Source organism: Temnothorax americanus, unplaced genomic scaffold (assembly GCF_048541705.1).
Source record: "Temnothorax americanus isolate GAGA-0224 unplaced genomic scaffold, ASM4854170v1 Scaffold65, whole genome shotgun sequence".
In the NCBI taxonomy this organism is placed as follows: Eukaryota; Metazoa; Arthropoda; class Insecta; order Hymenoptera; family Formicidae; genus Temnothorax; species Temnothorax americanus.
Genome location: NW_027509787.1, coordinates 597,501 through 616,391, shown reverse-complemented (window position 1 = coordinate 616,391; position 18,891 = coordinate 597,501). Strand labels below are relative to the sequence as shown.

At 41.7% G+C, this 18,891-nt stretch overlaps 1 protein-coding gene and 1 long non-coding RNA gene across 2 annotated transcripts in view; both read right to left on the bottom strand.

Annotated features, from left to right (window-relative positions):
- Window positions 1–18,891, bottom strand: part of LOC143905661 (uncharacterized) — a 256,879-nt gene that overhangs the window by 17,608 nt on the left and 220,380 nt on the right. The gene's annotated exons all lie outside the window — the stretch shown is intronic.
- LOC143905668 (uncharacterized) lies at window positions 1,972–4,403 on the bottom strand. The gene is made up of 3 exons (XM_077421224.1): window positions 4,220–4,403; window positions 3,625–3,696; window positions 1,972–3,202 (listed from the first exon to the last, which is right to left on the bottom strand). Exon 3 carries the CDS (start codon window positions 3,126–3,128, stop codon window positions 2,019–2,021), a length of 1,110 nt encoding a protein of 369 aa, XP_077277350.1. The 5' UTR covers window positions 3,129–3,202; window positions 3,625–3,696; window positions 4,220–4,403; the 3' UTR covers window positions 1,972–2,018.

Sequence of the window (18,891 nt, the reverse complement as noted above, 5' to 3'; positions counted from 1 at the left end):
GTTTCTTCCAGTATTTCGCGCTACGCCGATTGCCTCGGCGTCTCATTTTCGCGTTCGGAAATCACTGAGGACAGTATTGTCTTTGCCCGAATGACTGGCGCTACCGTTGGTCGTTTCTCGCGTTAGATTAAGTCCGTATTTTCGCGTTTGTTATAGTATTTCGCGTCTCCTTGCGATCGCGCCGAAATTGATCTCGCGTTATTGTGTTGCGTTTGATCCTCGTTACGTTGGGACGTGGCTTACGCCACGATTCGTACTTGCGTTAGGCTTAAGATAATTGGCGACAGAATTCTCGCGCGACTCCCGGCGTTGCGTTCACGCACTCCGAGCGTGAGGTATTGTCCTGTCGCGACTTTTCCTGCGAGATCTTATTTTCTAATTCCGTGTTTATTTCGTGTTTGCCGTCGATGTTCCATATTACTTGTAAGTTTTGTCATATACTGTTCTGAGATAGTCGCAGCGCCTTCTGCGCGTTACTATACGATAACGCCGTACCTCGTTTATTCTGGTGTCCGCGCTATTACTACTTCTTTTGTTTCATTTCTGACGCTCGCGCGACTGAGGATATGATTGTCTGACCGACCGAAGCCGACTCGGCTTTTATTGGTTCACGCGTGAATTTCTAACGAATAAATGTTATTTTGATTTGTTAATTGCTTGAGTTCGTGGCCTTATTTATGGCGTGTCACCCCGCCGAATATCGCGCCGCCCTTCCTCACCCCCGCCCCAGCCCTTAGGTCGAGCTAGCCGATTCCTCGCACATCCGCACGTCTCGCTTTGCGTCTCGTGTTGGTTTTTTTTCGCGATTTCGCGGACGCGCGTTGACGCGTCTGGCGCCCAACGGTAAATTCGTTTCGCGAAGTGTCGGAGGTGCGAGGGAATCGTCGGAGAGGCCCGTCATTCCGCTCTCCTTACTCCTTTTGATCCGGCACACGCCCCGGAGCGGTTCGGGAGTGAAAAAGTCGTGACAGTATGTATGATAGGAAAAACAACGCTTAAGTTATCTTTGTAAGGCATTTTCCACATCTTAGCTTAAATTTTTTCACACGGCCATTCACGTACGCGATCTTCTTCAATCACAATTTGAATATTAAAAGTATTTGATTCGCAAGGTAGCAAGTACAAATTTTTAATGTGTTTTAATTTTTTACCAATAATTAATTTTGTGGTATCTTCACATTCTACTAAGTTTAAAACTGAAACTACGTTTCCATTTTCTAAAAGTACACAATTATTTCGTTGATTATCGCAGTGGATCGAGTATGAATTACAAAGAAGCATTTTGAATTGAGAAGCAACATTATATCCATCAATTAGAGGTCCGTTTTCATGAGATTTCTTGAATCGCATGTGATCATCAAAGTTAACAGGATTTGAGGCTTTTAAACCCAACATTTCTATTTCGGCGTACCGTTTTACTAGTTGCTGAAGAGGTTTATCTGGTTTACGAATCAATGTTTTAATATATGTCATATGATTTTCAAATGGAAACGCACTGAACTCATCTACGGGTCCATACTTTCTAACGTCTGCACAAATATGTAATAAATTGTGAATATTATGAGAAATATATTGTTCACCATAAATTTGACTGAATGTATTGACAAAATACTCTAGTAAACTTTGCGCATAGTCTATATTACCTGTATGTCTTGAAAGAATTGGGCTTACAAGAATTGTCATCGCAACGTGTAAACTTAAAAAGTTTAAATAAACATTTTTTCTTAAAATATTTTTTAGCACAACCGGACCAGTATATAAAAGGAACTGTCGAAATTCGGTGGCTTTCCAGAATCTAAAATCTTTTAAAGATCTCGGTCTTCGATTATACTCTGAAGGCACTGTATTTCGTAAATTAATTAACGCTTCTGATATCATTTGTTTCATGTGATTCGAAAGTTTCACCGAACTTGGTCCATCATGCCAAAGTAAAATTATTTCCTTGACAACTCCTAACCACACTAGATGCATACAATCTAGTGGTACGCCTGTTACAGGTTTAAAATTAGGAATGTTATTTAATATGTTTCTCCTGTCTGATAATTGTTATATTTATGATTTATAAAATCTTCGTCAGTTCTTAAAACAAAATCGGTATTTACTGAGGGAAAACATATTCGTCCATTAATGTACTTTCCTTGAATAGTGCATTTCGTACAACTGTTGTAACCATTATGACTTTTAGTATTTAAAATAAAAGACTTAGCTGGAGCATCACATATGAAACCATGTATCTTAATTTCAATCTTTTGTCCGTCATGAATTAATTGATTATTTATTAAAAAAGTTGCTTCATCAACAAACTTTTGCAGGAAAACATTATTATTTGCAGGTTTTGCTTCGCCATAGTATGCTCCAACAATATATACCAATTTTGTTACAGAATTTGAACACAATATAAGCCACAAAGAAGCATTACTAGACTTTGCAATTGGCAGTACATCAATATTTATAAAAACCCTAAGAATATTAGTCGGACCAACTTGTTGTACATAATCCCGCAGCATTTTCTTAAGAGCTTTTTCAAAACCAAAATGATAGTATTGCATTTCTACAGGAATGCATTCGATATTTCTGGGAGTATTTAGCAAAGTCCGCGGATCTTTGGGAAATGGTAAACCTGTATGTTTCCGTAAAATAACCAACAAATTAGCTAGAGTTTTGTGCGATACACGGTCATTTATATACCAATAACACAAATCTGTTTTAAATTTATCATAATTTTCTAAATTTTGATTGTCAATTTCATCCGCAAATTCACTTTCTAACTCGAACTCTTCAATTTCATTTTCTGACTGTGAATCCTCAACTTCACGAGGTGATCCTACATTATCGAATTCGCCAGCTGAATCTATATTATTAACGATATCAGATTCAACAAAATTATTGCATAAATTGTCATCGTCACTATCATCCAAATCAGTACTTGATTTTGGAATCGTATTGGTACTATCATTTTGATTTTGAGATATTAATTCTGGACTGTTCTCATCAGCGGAAGATATATGATAAGAACAACCCGGTGTTGGCTCAGATATGGCATCTAAATCTATAGCTGTATTTTTTGCAACGAGTCTTCGAATATGCCGTTGAGAATAACACGAAAATCTTTTCCGTTTTTTATCCATTGGAAAAATGTGATATACTCACTGCAAATTATTCTTTGGATCTTTTTACCGTAAACGAATATAATAATACAAACCTGTAATATAATATAACATAATTATTATTCTTCCTTTTTAAGACATTGAAACAATAAAAACTTAAGAGTACTATTAGAAAATTAAAAAAAATTAGAAAAATAAATAATTTTGTATTTTAATATGTTTTAGTTTAATTAATTTTAAAATAAGAAGTTAAATTATTTTGTACAACTTTAAAAATTTGTATATAAAGAAGAATTTTAATACTGAGCATTCTCATATTCAATAAGATATAGTTCTAAATAAAAAATTAGTCCTTCATATGTGTGTTACAATTAAAGTTATTATCATTTTTTAATTTTGGACGAGTTAACTCCTACTTTAAAAAAAAACTTTAATAGCATGATCACAAATATATTGTATACTTATGCAACACACACATATAACACAATATATTTATTATAATAAAAATTGCACATACATCTGTTACTTCCTGTTGAATACCTTCTGTTGAATACGTCCACTGGATGCCAATTAAATTTCTATGTGAGCCCTGTACACGTATGAACGAATAAAGGAAAAAAAGTCAGTTTAAGGCAATAAATCGTTGATATATTGAACTGCAGTCTTTTTGTTAAAGCAGAGATATAGTTATATACCAACTATATTCTCTGCTTTAACAACATACATTTATGCAAATATGAAAAGTGCGCATGTGGCCACGGGACATGTTTATGTCGCTAAATTTCGTCGGTATGACGGTTATCTTAACCTGAATTTTAACGATTGATATCTCGCTTTGCGGGGCAGCTAGAGCGACGCTTTTTTCTGCCAAATTCTTTCGTTTCATGCAAAAATACACAATATATTGTCAAGTTTCAGGAAAATAGTTGAGGCGTGAGCTCTCCTTTTGTATTACCAATTTCAGATAACCTCTTCCGGACAAAAAATATATGTGTGTATTTTCTTCGTAATCGACTGATTTACAACTTTTCTATTGAAAATAACAAGCCATCGATATTTCATGTGACTTTGTTATCGTATTTTTATATGTTAATTATTAGTATTGTACATACCTTTTACGTGAGACAAATATCTTGATCCGGTAGACAAATATGCTGTTCACTTTCATCATTCAATAAGGTATACACCGTCCCGGCCCGGTCTCGCGCGGCGCGCGATGCATTTTGGCGGCATACGATGCTCATTTATTAGTTGAGGTTTCAGAAACCTTTCAGATACTTTACACTTGTAATGTTGCAAAATACTACATTGTAGAAACATTTCAAATGTAAGGTTTCAATTAAGATGATTGCAGAAATACTGCAATTGCAATATTTCAAAAAAGATGGTCCCAGAGATATTACAAATGTAATGATACACAATTGAGACATTGAAACGTCCCTGCAAACATAAGTGAAACCTTTTGTGCTATCAGGGCAATTACTCAGTTTAACGATGATCTTTACAAAAAATGTTTTCTTGATAATATTACTTAAAATAAATAATATTTTACATTCTAATTATTCAGTTCTTCAGTTAAGAATACAAAATTAAAACAAAAATTCAATTTGCTAATTATTTTGATAGGAGAAGTCAAGGCTATGAGGGTCAGACGCAAATCACAGTGCGTAATATCAGAAATAACTGATTTATTCGTCGTTTTGATACATTACATCGATCCGTACGTTTTGGCTCAGCTTTGAGCTATCTTCAGCAGTAGTTACAGAAGTTAAGTTACACGTTCTCCGTACCGTACGGTGAGTTTACTGATTCAAAGTATCAGAAACATATAGACCAATTGATCCATATCTGTAAATTTGTTTAATTAATGTTGAGATATTAAAAAGATCCTTTAGGAAACTCACCATTCGGTCTGAAAAACATGGAATACAGAGCCATGCGTACATAATGAATATCTATACTCTCTGCGAGATGACTTGACGATCTTGTCGACACGACACACAATAATATGAAAGGTCTTGCAAGAAGAGGCATGTCGTAGGTCAACACACCGGCGAAGGATTATAACAAAGCACGATTTGACACCGTCACAATATTGCATGTACCAATAGTAAAACCCCGATTTGCCAACGACCAAAGTTTATGAGCATGGATTACAATTTGCTCAAAACCGTAACATATGCATGATGCAAAAAATCCGTGTCATTTTGAGGCGGTGTCAAATCGTGCTTTGTTATAATCCTCGCCGGTGTGTTGACCTACGACATGCCTCTTTTTGCAAGACCTTTCATATCATTGCTGTGCATGTGTCGTGTCGATAAAGATCGTCAAGTCTTTTCGCAGAGAGTATTCATTATGTACTACATGGCTCTGTATTCCACGTTTTTCAGACCGAATGGTGAGTTTCCTAAGAGATCTTTTTAATATCTCAACATTAATTGAACAAATTTACAGATATGGATCAATTGGTCTATGTTTCTGATACTTTGAATCAGTAAACTCACCATACGGTACGGAGAACGTGTAACTTAATTTCTGTAACTACCGCTGAAGATGGCTCAAAACTGAGCCGAAACGTACGGATCGATGTAATGTATCAAAACGACGAATAAATCACTTATTTCTGATATTACGCATTGTGATCTGCGTCTGACCCTCATAGCCTTCTCCTATTTTAATCTCGAGGGTCCTCATATTATTTTATTTATTATTTTGACTTTTCTTTGATAAAATTTTATTATGTTCTTTGAAGGAGTATATTATAAATTTTTCTTTCGAGTACATAATTAACATAATAAAAACTCTTTCTAAAATGTGTACATTTTAAGACTATTATCAAAAAACTATTCTTGCTTAAAGACAACCGTTACTTACTAAAAAAAAAGGTAAATTGAGTAATCGCTTTTTTAAGCAGTAGAATTGATATTTTCTTGTGTATGCATGTGCACACATATGTACATACGTACGCACAAAAAAATTTTCTATGTTGTTAGAAAATTAAAAAAATTTTATTTTTATTTAAAAAAGGTGATAAACTATATCATCGCTTAGGACAGGGGCCCGGCGTTACGCGCCACTCGTGCGTAATCATCGCCGCTTGTAGTAAACAACTGCGCGCCGGCGGCCGCATCTCGCCGCGCGCTTGGATTTAAATTTGGCGGAGGGCGGGCTAATACGTCGATTTTTAATCATTAATAATTTGTCAACTATTGCGAAAATTGCAAAATGGTACATGACTTTTCGACTCAGTTTGGCTCGCTCTATCTAAATATGAGAAAAGTACCAAGAATTCTGGGGCACCCTGTATATACATATTGTTGCGCTCGACCGCGCGTTCGCCGCACAATCACTCACTTTCACACTCGCGGCGCGTGTCACGACACTCTCGCACAAATAAGATGACTCGTTTAGAAAATCAGTAGCTCTTTATTACGACTCCGGTATAATAGAGGAGCTCGGGACGACACGTCCGAACGAGACGCGTCCCAGAGTAAATCTGAACATCAGGTATCAGGAAAATCAATAGTTAATTGAGCATCACGCAATCAATATTAGTAAACAAGCATCCGTCACTAAGGACGGTTCGCGACGCGACATTAAATGACGGGCGACTCGCATATACGCGCGACACGAGGACAGCACGGGCGTAACACTACCCCCCCTCTTCCAAGATTGTCGCCCCAGACAATCCGGGAAAGTAGTCAACGGTAGCTTCTTTTGTGCGCCCCAGGGCGCCGAAACAGTCCTTGCCCTCCTCGAGCTGCTGCTCCAAGTTACCGGGCTCTGCTTCTCTTGGCCCCCGGTAGCCGCACGCCAGTCTCCTCCCGAACCTCTTTTGGGGCGAGCTGGCCAGGCTCCCCCTCCACGGTCCGAAGAAGACTTATGCTCCGCTCCCCCGGCGTATCCCTCGCTGTCGGCTTCCCACAACGCCGTCCCAAATCTTCAGACAAGGGGGGGGGATACTTCCCGTGGACCCTGCGCCCCGCAGGGCTCCCCAGGTCCCCGCCCGGCATTCGCCCTATGGCCCACGGGAAAACCACGGGTCAAAAACCGTGGGCAAGCGGCTTCTTCTAAGAAGAAAGTCCCGGTTGGATGATGAACTGCTTCAGATTCCATAGGATACTTTTCTTATTTCTCAGGAACAAAAACTTCCCTTTAACAAAACAATAACATAACACGCAGCAACATTGATGAAACATTAAACTTCTATAAAAAATAAAGTCTAATTTTTCTCAAAATTGGGGCACTCGGAACGAAAATGTCCCGTCTCTCCGCAGGTCCAACATTCACCGCGACTGCCTCGCCAATTCCCTTTCGGGCCCTTTCCCTCCTTATTCCTTTCCTCAGTTTTTCCTCCGACATCGCGTTCCTCATTCTTTACCAAATTTCTATCTCCCTTTTTCACGAAATTCTTGTTTAAATTCTCCCTGTATCTCTCCGAATTATCCCCCTGGATAACTTTGAGCGCTTTAGCCCTTTCAACGGCCAGAATTAAGGAGGTTATTCCCTCCATCTGAAGCGCTCGCCGAATAAAATTATCAGAAACGGCCGTAACGAATTGCGCACAAGCGATTTTATCGCGAAGCTCATATGGGCACTCGGGGTACGCCAGGCATGAAAGTTTGTCAATTTCGGATTCGAGTGTCGCCAAATCCTCCCCGAATTTTTGTTTACGGCTCGTAAACGCGACGTAACAATTCTGTGATTGTCGTTCCTCCCCGAAGCGCAACTCAAGTTTCGTTTTAAGTTCCGCGAAATCTAACCGCTCGACATCTTGAACCGTTTCCAAGACCGAGCGTGCCTTTCCCCTCAGGCTCGAAACCAACGCGATCGTTTTTGTGGCATCCCAATGGTTCTCACGCGCGATCAAACTCAATTGCGAGAAATATTCCTGTAACGGGGTCGTTCCGTCGTACGTGTCGGGTTTCAGTTTATACCCCAGGTCGGCACTCGCGACCGCGACACTATCACTCGCGTGTATTCGCGTTCCCACGCCGCTCGAGTTCAAGTCTCTATCCCCCGCATGCGCGACTCGCGCTACCACGGCGCTCGGGATCGCGCCCCTTTCGCTCGCGTACGCGTCTCGCGTCCCCGCGCCGCTCGGGATCGCGTCCCCCTCACTCGCGTGCGCGTCTCGCGCTTCCGCGCCGTTCGAGATCGCGACACTTCCGCGTATGACCCGCGCCCCCGCGCCGCTCGCGACTCGCGTCCCCGAGTTTCCAGATACTCTATTATAAGAGTGACTTAGCTGTGCGCCGGAGTTCATCCCTCGGAGAAGACGGAGCTCCTCTTCCTGCCGGCGGAACGTCTCGGCGTACTCCCTCTCTCTCCGCGCCTGTTCCTCGCGCAGGAGCCGGACCTCCCGAATCACCGCCTGGAGGGTCACCACCTCCGACGTCATCTCCGCAGCATCCGACTGTGGAGTCGCTACTCGGAGTCGTTTCCTTGCAGCCATGAGGAGATCGAAGCTCGTCGCTCGTCGCTCGTCTAGTCCTCGTTCGTCCGATCGATCCGTTCGATCCCGGACGAGCCCCCAAAATGTTGCGCTCGACCGCGCGTTCGCCACACAATCACTCACTTTCACACTCGCGGCGCGTGTCACGACACTCTCGCACAAATAAGATGACTCGTTTAGAAAATCAGTAGCTCTTTATTACGACTCTCGGTATAATAGAGGAGCTCGGGACGACACGTCCGAACGAGACGCGTCCCAGAGTAAATCTGAACATCAGGTATCAGGAAAATCAATAGTTAATTGAGCATCACGCAATCAATATTAGTAAACAAGCATCCGTCACTAAGGACGGTTCGCGACGCGACATTAAATGACGGACGACTCGCATATACGCGCGACACGAGGACAGCACGGGCGTAACAATATATATATATAATCCTTAATTTTTTTTCAGCTTCCAGAACTTATGTAACTTTTACATTGTAACTACAGCCAGACATCTGTCTATATCGACCAAAACATATGGAACTTTTAATTTTTGTAAAGCAAATTTGATGACATTATAGTTAAGACAAAGGTTGTTTGATACAATGCTTGGAATATATCATTTGTCAAATGACCACCATTTAAATTTATAATTTTTCCAAATATTTAGCCATTGAAGAAATTGATCAAAAAATTCAAATCTTTCATCATTTATGTCTGTAAACATAAGTCATTTATCTTTATTATACCTTTTAAAGTACTTTTGTTGTTTATATATACAATACTAGACACTACAGACGCGCGCCTCGCGCGCGCTATTTAGCTTTAACATTATGCTATTACTATTACACTATTAACTCCTTGATACACACAACTGTCAAAATATACAATGACAGCTGCAAATGAAGTAAGCGCAGCAAGAGAACCAATCGGCATCGCGGAAAAGCGACAACAATAAACTTTACATCTCCTTTTTAGAAGAGGGTTTCATCATTTATGTATTATTATTAAAAATTCAGCTGTGTAGGAACGGTAGGAACAGTCAATAAAGCAGAAATAGTAGAATCATGAAAAATGTTGTCTACTAATATGACTTTTTACCTCTTTAAATTTGTTGGATAAAGTAACTTATAATTTAATTTACATGCTTTTTATACTACTAAATTAGTTTCAATAACATATAATTTTCTTAAATCAGAAAAGTAAGCTTTTTTGACTACACACACGCTCTTATTATAATTTGTTTTCATGTTAAATATGTACTGGATTATACATTAAAAATATCGGCTGTTCTTGGAAAAATGGATTATTTATTTGAAATCCTGTGGAATCCGATAAATTATTAAACAAACTCTGGTTTATTCTATTATTATCTAATAATAACAATTATCTGAAATCTACACTCCTAAACTAGTTTAATTACCTATTTTGTTAGATCTGTCAACATATCACCATTCTGCTTTTTTACTGATATTAAAGCAACTACTTTTTTAAAATTACCAAAAGCTGAATGTATAATAAATGTTTGGATAGTTTTGGCAGGTTTATTTACATCATTATTAACCTGACCTCTTACAAGGGAACGGTCGGAAGTGTCCCTACCCGATTTGGATGCGCTTTGGATATGTTGTAGAGCATCAAAAAACATTAGACACGTGTTTTTTTTTGCGGCGCATCTCGACGTTTAGGGGTTGAAACAACCCCTCAAAAATAACGGATTTTATAGTTTTTAGCAAATATCTTCGAAAATATAAGGCGTAACGACAAAACATTTGTACGAAATGTTTATGGCTTTTTGTGCTCTTTACAATGGCGTAATCAGATTTTTTAGATTTGTCACATTTTCTAATTTAAGAGCGTCAAATGCCAAATACATCCATGTGAATTTTTATTATGATACCATTATTAGATTTTTGGCAAGACGAGATGATATGTGGTATAGGCGTCGCGCTGTAGGTAGGTGTTGCGTTATTTCTGTTCAGTTGCGCCGTACGCTTAAAAATCTCCATTTCAACTCCGGAATGACCGAAAGCGCTGATGCAAAGGCCAACGCAAGGCGCTGACAGCGAGAGGTTAACGCTATTTCGAGAGTCCGAACCTAGCAACGGAATGTCGTTTCCGACATTATAAATACCGCCGAATTGTAAGATCAAGCGGGCAGTCGCAAATCATAATCTGAAACGGCGTGGGAAGACGATGAGCCGAAGCTCAAACGACAACGACCAAACGCCTCGTTTAACGACTCTGTAATGGCTTCAACTCCGGTTACGTTGAAACGATCGATAAATGTGCCATCTAATTTGAGCGAAATAACAAAAACTTTACAACCGCGTAAACCGAGTCGATCGAAAGGTTCATTGAATGAACCACCGATAACCTCTGCGCCTTCCGTACAACACACAGTGCTCGCAAACGAAGATGTTTTCGAAACCATGAATGACCCACTCGTGATGTCCGTTCAACAGCAGTTGCAAACATCTGAGGGTCAAGAAACGTTGCGAGATCAATTGGGTCCATTGAGCCAAAAGTACATCGGGGCAGTTCTGAGCGGCGATGAAGAAAGCGGTATGGACATCGCGTACGGTGTTAAATTCACCAACGATGGAATGATGCTCGGTAATAAACGTTTTGACGTGAACCATGCGGACAACATAATTATCGACGGCATACGATACAATGGCACACGCGGTCTTTTCGAATTAATCTTTAAGAAATATCCCGATGACGATATCTACACGGAGGACGATATGCAAACGTACAAGAGCATTCTGTTGATGACGAGTGTTCATAAACGCAATTATGATGCTCACGCTCAAATAAAGGGCAATGGGGGATACAAGTACACACATATAATCGGGCCGCTGATTTCAGGTAAAAAAGCTGGAAAAGGTATACCGCGTGCCATGACATTAAACGACAACAAGATCGACTATGTTCATTGGGACGATCCCAACGAGCTTGTAGATCGTCTCCGATTGCTCGAAGCTTCGCGCCTAGCGGGTCACACCGGTCACGATAACGAAATCCTGTCGATTATCGAGGAACTTCGCGAGGCTGGACTTATTATAAATTAAGTGGCGCGACAGCGAGTCATTCAATCAACATCGAAATGCCGATCAACAAGTTTGGTATATCGCTCGGAAGAGGCGGTGCGGAACCGTACTATCAATGGAGAGGATTAATCAGAAATTACGTGCGAGATAACGCTCTTTGCATGGTCGCCACCGACTTGGACGCAAAATCGCGCAAGATTCGACGGATAGCGCCGCCCGTAGATGATGGCGATGCAGCCAACAAACGCTACGTGCAACAGAGCGTGCAAATTTTGGAAGATCGACAGGATGAAATGGAGAGAAAGATTGCTGTATTTCAGAATAATATGCAAATTACCCTAAACGAACTTCAAAAAATGATTCAAGATGTAATTGCGAATCATCGCGAATAGATAAGAATGTACATCTGATATCTGCGTCAGTTGCGCGTCATCGTCATGGCTGGTAAGAAGCAATCAGCTAAGAAACGGCGGCTGGTGGAAGAATTACACGCTCCTGCGAGAAGAAATTTTTCTCGAAGACGCGTCATAGTACGCGGATACGATGACCTGTTGCAGGCGGATGTGGTCGAGATGCGACCATACACGCGATTTAACAGAGGCTACCACTACATACTCACCGTTATCGACGTGCTGAGCAAGCACGCATGGGCCGTACCGCTCAAGACCAAGAGTGGACCCGAGGTTACCACGGCAATTGCAAAAATAATTCGAGACGGCGGCAGATGTCCGAAAAATCTGCAGACTGACAAGGGGAAAGAATTTTACAACACAAACGTGCAGAAACTCTTGAAGAAACATAATGTCAATCACTATTCGACATATTCCGTAATGAAGGCATCGGTCGTCGAACGATTCAATCGCACGCTCAAGAACAACATGTGGAAAATGTTTACGCGCAATAGAAATTACAAATGGATCGACTCGCTGCCAGGTCTCGTATCGGATTACAACGCGCGAAAGCATCGAACTATCGGCATGCGACCCATCGATGTTTCCCCCGCGATCGCCGACAAGCTCCTAACAACGGTGTACAGCCACGTAAAGATTGCTGCTCCAGCGCGATTTAAAGTGGGCGATTCGGTACGCGTGAGTAAATTCAAGACAATCTTCGAAAAAGGATACACGCCAAATTGGACCACGGAGGTGTTTAGAATATTCAAAGTGCAGAAAACTAATCCTGTGACGTATCTGTTGGAAGATTCCTGCGAAAAACCCGTCGCCGGCGGCTTCTACGAATACGAGTTACATCGCGTTGCTAATCCCGACGTGTATCTCGTTGAAAAAGTTTTGCGCAAAAGAGGGAATGAAGTTTATGTAAAGTGGTTAGGATTTGATAATTCACACAATTCATGGATACACAAGAATAATGTATTGTAAAAATTTATTACAGTATAAAAATATACATATATACATATGAGTCATTTATTTTCCTAAATATCTAAATGTATTTACACTATATTTACAGCGGTATTTACAATATATTTACAATGGTATTTTATAATGTCCCCATGGCAGCGTTTCGGTAGAACCGGGTATAATGTATCGTTTATCGTCGTACGGACTTAGAGCTATTTTCGTTTCGGACACGGTGTATACCTCGGGTTTTTTGGATCTTATGCAGGTTTGCTGTCGCGTCATTTCAATTTCGTCGCGCAGACACCGCGTGTAATCGTCGAACGTTATCGACCTGGCTACGACGTTACTCTTAACACCTTTAGCCTTTTTCGTATCTTTCTTACCGTCCACTCGCAAGACGTACATCTTTGCTCTAAGCCCGACGAATTCGGTCATTATCGCACCGTTATTTTCGTCTTTCATTAAGCCCGGAACTTTTTTATTGACGAGTGGGATACCGTACGCATTATCAATCGCATAATCGCTAGTGTCAAATCTATTAATGTGGCGCTTCATGATATGATACACATCGTCGCACTCGATGTGATAAATGAGACTGTCAGTATCGGTGTACGTGACTTTACACTTATCACGATACAACGGTAACATGTACTCATGATGAAATTCGTACAAACATGTCTTGGATATATCGAGGATGCACATACCCACATAGATTGGTTTGTCGAACTTCACCTCGAGTTTTCGCATTTCTATTGCTACTAAATTCTCTGAAAAGACGTTTCGGCTATAAAACTTTAATTTCGCAATCATTGCCTCCGCGCCGTATCTACCCTCCCAATGAGTCACGAGGCGCACGTCAACGTGATTGCGTACATTCTCCACGGTTTTGCCAAACACTGCATTGTTCATCAATTTGTATAAATTTTTTTCGAAATCATTCTTGGCCAATGTCCTAAATTTCGTATTAAGTTCTATATAATCGCGAAGCCATGGAGATTGCGCGAATTTCAGTATACGGTGAATTTTTGATATACGGAGACCGTGACGAGTACATACACTGCTGCAGGTTGCGATAATGTATTACATAACGTTTCTTATCGTATAATATTGCGAGGAGCTTGTCCTGCCGCTTGCCGGGTGGTTTATCGCGCGTCGGACAGAACGGTAGGTCAGTGTGCGCGTCGTGAAGATGTTGCGGATACTCCAAGTCGACTTCGAGTATGTAGCCTATCGAGGAATCCAACGCGACATCCATAACTTTAAAATCGGTTACGTTGTCGACCCATTTAAAATCTGCGTATGGCAATGGTTGACACATTGCCCAGCCGTATAAGTTATTTACATCAAAATACATGAGGTACGACGACGGTTTCGATGGATCGTACGATTGCATGTACTTGTTGTTAGCCAGTGCGTATCTGTTTGAACATTGACTCAAACCGCCGCGTATACCGCGTTCGATAAACATGACCATGTCAATGTCGGTGAGCAATCGAAATTGATGTGTGTATGCTTCAACATAGCATCCCACGTAAAACCCGGTAGAGTATAATAATACGCCGGATCGAGTCCATAACTCGCGACGCAACTATCGCGAAAATTTTCAAAGATGTCGGCCAACAGCAAGACATCGGTCTTGAGATATAAATCGCTGTAATCACCGAGCGTTCGAATGGAGAACCGCTGCCAGACGTCGACGGCGTGCGCGTAATTGCTTTCGGATACGGTGTCACCTGTCAATGAACTGTAAAACGAGTCGCGCGATGGTAAACACAAGTCCTCCAATTTTTCGACGCAGTCAATGTATTCATATGGAAATACGCCTTTTCTTGTCAGCAAATTAAAATTTTCTGCGGATAATTCACAAAATTCGCGTTGCAATATTCGCAGTTTATATTATATGGGTATATTAGTAAACAAAATGGTCTTTACGTCGTGAGCTAAACGTCTTAGCTCCTCGGCGAACCACGCGACGCAATCCTTATCGCGACGAAACCGATACATAGATAACGACTAAACACGCGATGATGTTGATATGTGTACCTGGACGTTTCCGGATCCGCTTCCATCTTCTCCAGGGTACATTCCAGGTCGGCGTATACGACAAACGGAACTCGTTTCTTCCTGTTGTGATTTTTAAAGGCCAACCACTTGTCGTTATCGCTCGGTAACTTGATCGCGCAGTCATTCATCTCCCGACAGTCGACGGTGTGGGCAGCCAATTTCTCGTTGGAGCTGAAGTAGTGCAAACATCTGTAAAAATAAACGCAAATATTATATATTTTTACACACAAAATATTTTATATATTATTAAAAGAACTATAGGTACATACCGATCGCAAAAGTATTTTTTGTTCGTATTCTTGCTCAATTGCGTGCTCACGAGGCGGGATAGGTTCTTGATCCATGCAAAATGTCCCACGTTGTCGTCATGCACGTACAAGAGATTTACATGTCTGTCCATCTTTCGGTCAGTAACACGTATTGGCAAGATAGCAAGTTTCTTGTTTTTTTCTCGATGCTGTACACGTTGATGGAGATGTTGTGATTTTCAAACCGTTTAATTTAATTCAACGTCATTGGAAACTCAATGTCCGTTAGATTTAGCACCGACGTGTAATGTGGATACGACGATTCCCGTTCTGTATGTCTCTTGGCTGCATACAGAGCAGCCACCACTGACCATGCGAAACATGCATTGTCTCTTGATTGCACGTATATCACCGCATTCTTCTTTTTAATTTCTTGCGGTATTTCCACAAAACACCCCGCGTGCAATGGATTGTATTTGTTTACGTTTACCGTTAAATTGAGTATACGCGACAACGCCCATCCGCTATCACGTTCCTGGATATCCTCCAGCTTTGCTAAAGTAGGCTCGATGACGTGTCTCTTGTACCACTCATGCAGATCGGACTCGCGAAAGGGTTCATAGTTTCTCGTTGCGATACTTTTATTCGCGCGTTTGTCACCCGCAACAAATTCACCATTAAACACTGTTTTAATTTTTACATTGTCATATCGCTGCATGACGTTCCGCACATGACTGAGTACAATTTCTCTAGCATTTATAAGAAATTGACGAGGGTCGATGTGTTTGGAATTTATCACCGCACCAGTCAATATACGGCTTTCAAAAGCTGGATCTATCTCGCGCCATCTGAGTCCTGTCTCACTCGCACTGCATCCAGCACCAACATGTACGAAACGTTGACGTACCAAGTCTTTCAAACCTTCGAGTCTTGCGATACATGCGACCAATGACTGTTTGAGGCCGATCGATGACTGATCGATTGATAATCGTGGCCGCTTAATTCGGCTTTGTTCTTCCAATGATGCGATAAACTCGTCACATTGTTGCTCCCACGCGGCAAAGTCTTCCCTCGAATTTAATAGGGTGGATTGCTCCAACAACTCTTGCTCCATGTTATTGCACGATCCTCTTGCTAACGCCATTTGTTGCACTCACGACTTCCAGTTCTCGACTATTAAGCGTATCCTCCAGATTCGTTATTTTATATTCTACTAATGATACATCGTTTGCTTATCGTATCTAATTTCATCTCAGCAGCCGTACATCGGCGCTATTTGCAAAATTTGCAGTTTTGCACGTGTTCGATGAAATCATCGCAAGACATGTTGCGACATGTTCTTCAAAACAATAACGCTCCATTAAGTTATGCGAAATTGCAAATTTTGCAGTTTTGCACGTGTTCGATGAAATCATCGCGAGACACGTCGCGACATGTTCTTAAAAACAATAACGTTCCATTGACTTATTCGAAATTGCAATATTTGCAGTTTTGCACGTGTTTGATGAAATCATCGTGAGACACGTATGCTCTTGAAAAGAAATCATATTTGATGCCCGATGAGGTGATCTCATCACGAATGTTCTTGGCAAAGATATCACATTTAACGTATATGTGGATTGTGGTGGTGATCACCATGCAGCAGCCGTACATTGGCGCTATTTTTGCAAGATTTGCAGTTTTGGGTATGTATAAATGGTTTACGAGGATTCTAGAGCGCAGTCGAGAGTTCGATACGGTTCGAGTAAGTTGCAATAAACAGCCTCCAGATACGATGAACACTCACGATGCGAACTAACTACGTTCCGATTCAAGACGAAACGTGTGAGAAACAGCACAATGAGTAAGTACCGCTAATTTTCATATATACTTGTGCAAAAAAAAAACTTTTATGAACATATAATTGTATTTTTTCAGTTTTGATAAACCCCGCTACACGCCGCGTATTTTGGGAAGAAGATTTGCCTTGACATCAACAGCGTATAAATTTTTGGATGTTGGAATCAGCGCGGGAACTATGTCCTCTGTGGATATACTTATTGGCGATAACCGAGGCAATCGGATAATTCTGCCACATGCAACGTGGGTGATGTGGGGTAGGTTATGGTTAGGATATCAGGGTAGGTACGTCGATTCCCACAATAACGAATTTTTTTCATATAGGTAAAATCTCACTATATTTTATCATGCTCTATGTACAAATAATAAACTTCTTTAATATGTATGAGTACGTGGTCGTGTGTGTAAGTGTAAGTTATTGTTGTGTAATGTAATACTCTCATCACTGTTCTTGAAAAAGTTGTTTGACAAAATTCTTCTTCTTAAGGGGACTCTTTCGTGATATTACCAGATTCCGTCCGGGAGTCCTTGGCTTGCCTTTTGGTGTGGACGAAACGGGACTCAGTCAGGAACGTGGACGACGTGGTTGAGAAGGAGTTTTAAATATGTGGTCCGTCTGTGTGGCTACAGAATTTCCCCGATCGTATGGAATTGGAAGATGTCGGATCCGTGGAACTAGGATTGGTAGATCAATCGGTATGAGTCTCCAAGGTAGAAAAGTCTCTATCTTAGGGAAAGGAAGAGAGTCCTTCGTCTGGATCTTTATTGGGATAAGTTTCCAAGGTAGGAAGGTTTCTTCCTTCTGATCCTTCGTTGAGATCTCAGGAACTGGAGTTGGAGCTGGAATCGGACTGGGAGTAGACGACGCCTTGTTTACGACCGATTTCAGTGCTGCCGGACGGGCTGGGTCGGAATGGCCTCAGTGTGCAATCGGCGTAAACTTCCACTTCGTCTTGGTCTTCGGGATGCACTTCCACGGCAGGGTATTTACCATGGAGGTCAGGACAGGTCAATCCTTCGGCTTGGTCTTTGGAACAGGAAGCGGAGCAGGAGCTGGACTAGGAGAAGGCAGCGCCTTGGTCTCCACCGTGGTCTTCGGAGCAGGAAACGGAGCAAGAGTTGGACTAGGAGAAGGCAGCGCCTTGGTCTCCACCAGATACGGTGTTGCCCGTCGGGCTGGGTCGTTACGACCCCGAAAACTCTTCCGCGGCAGGGTGTCTGTCGACTCTTACCGAAGAGATTTAATGCCTTGCCAAGCAGGTATAGTCCAAAGGCCACTAAGAGCACGCTCCGGTTAATGCCCTGCCAAGCAGGTATAGTACGAAGGCCACTAAGAGCACGCTCCGTTCAAAAGGGTTATTATGATAAGGGCCTATCAGCACACCCTGTCTGGCGTTCACGAGGATCGCTGGAGAAACCCCGCTGAGGTGCCCCTTATATAGAGGTCGATGTTGAATCTTTCTTACGAGAGAATCGGCCGGCGATGCGCCGCGTGGCGGGCGCGCGTCAATCCATCTCGTCGATCGATATTGTGCCGCGCGTCGCTACTATCCGTTCCGCGCGCCTTCGTTCCGCGCGCCTTCGTGCCGCGTGCCCGTTGTACTATCCGTGCCGCGTACGTACGGTCGTACGCTCGTGTGTTCGTGGCGGACAGCTGACAGCCACAGGTGACATTCATCGAAAAACATGCAGATATACAGCGACTCGTGCAGTCATCGGCACCATCATCGCTAACGTTTCGAGATCTGGAGCTTGTTAAAATACGTGACGCAGATATTGTAA

Coding starts and splice junctions, on each gene's coding strand:
- LOC143905668 (XM_077421224.1), bottom strand. CDS start 3,128: ATGGATAAAAAACGGAAAAGATTTTCGTGTTATTCTCAACGGCATATT.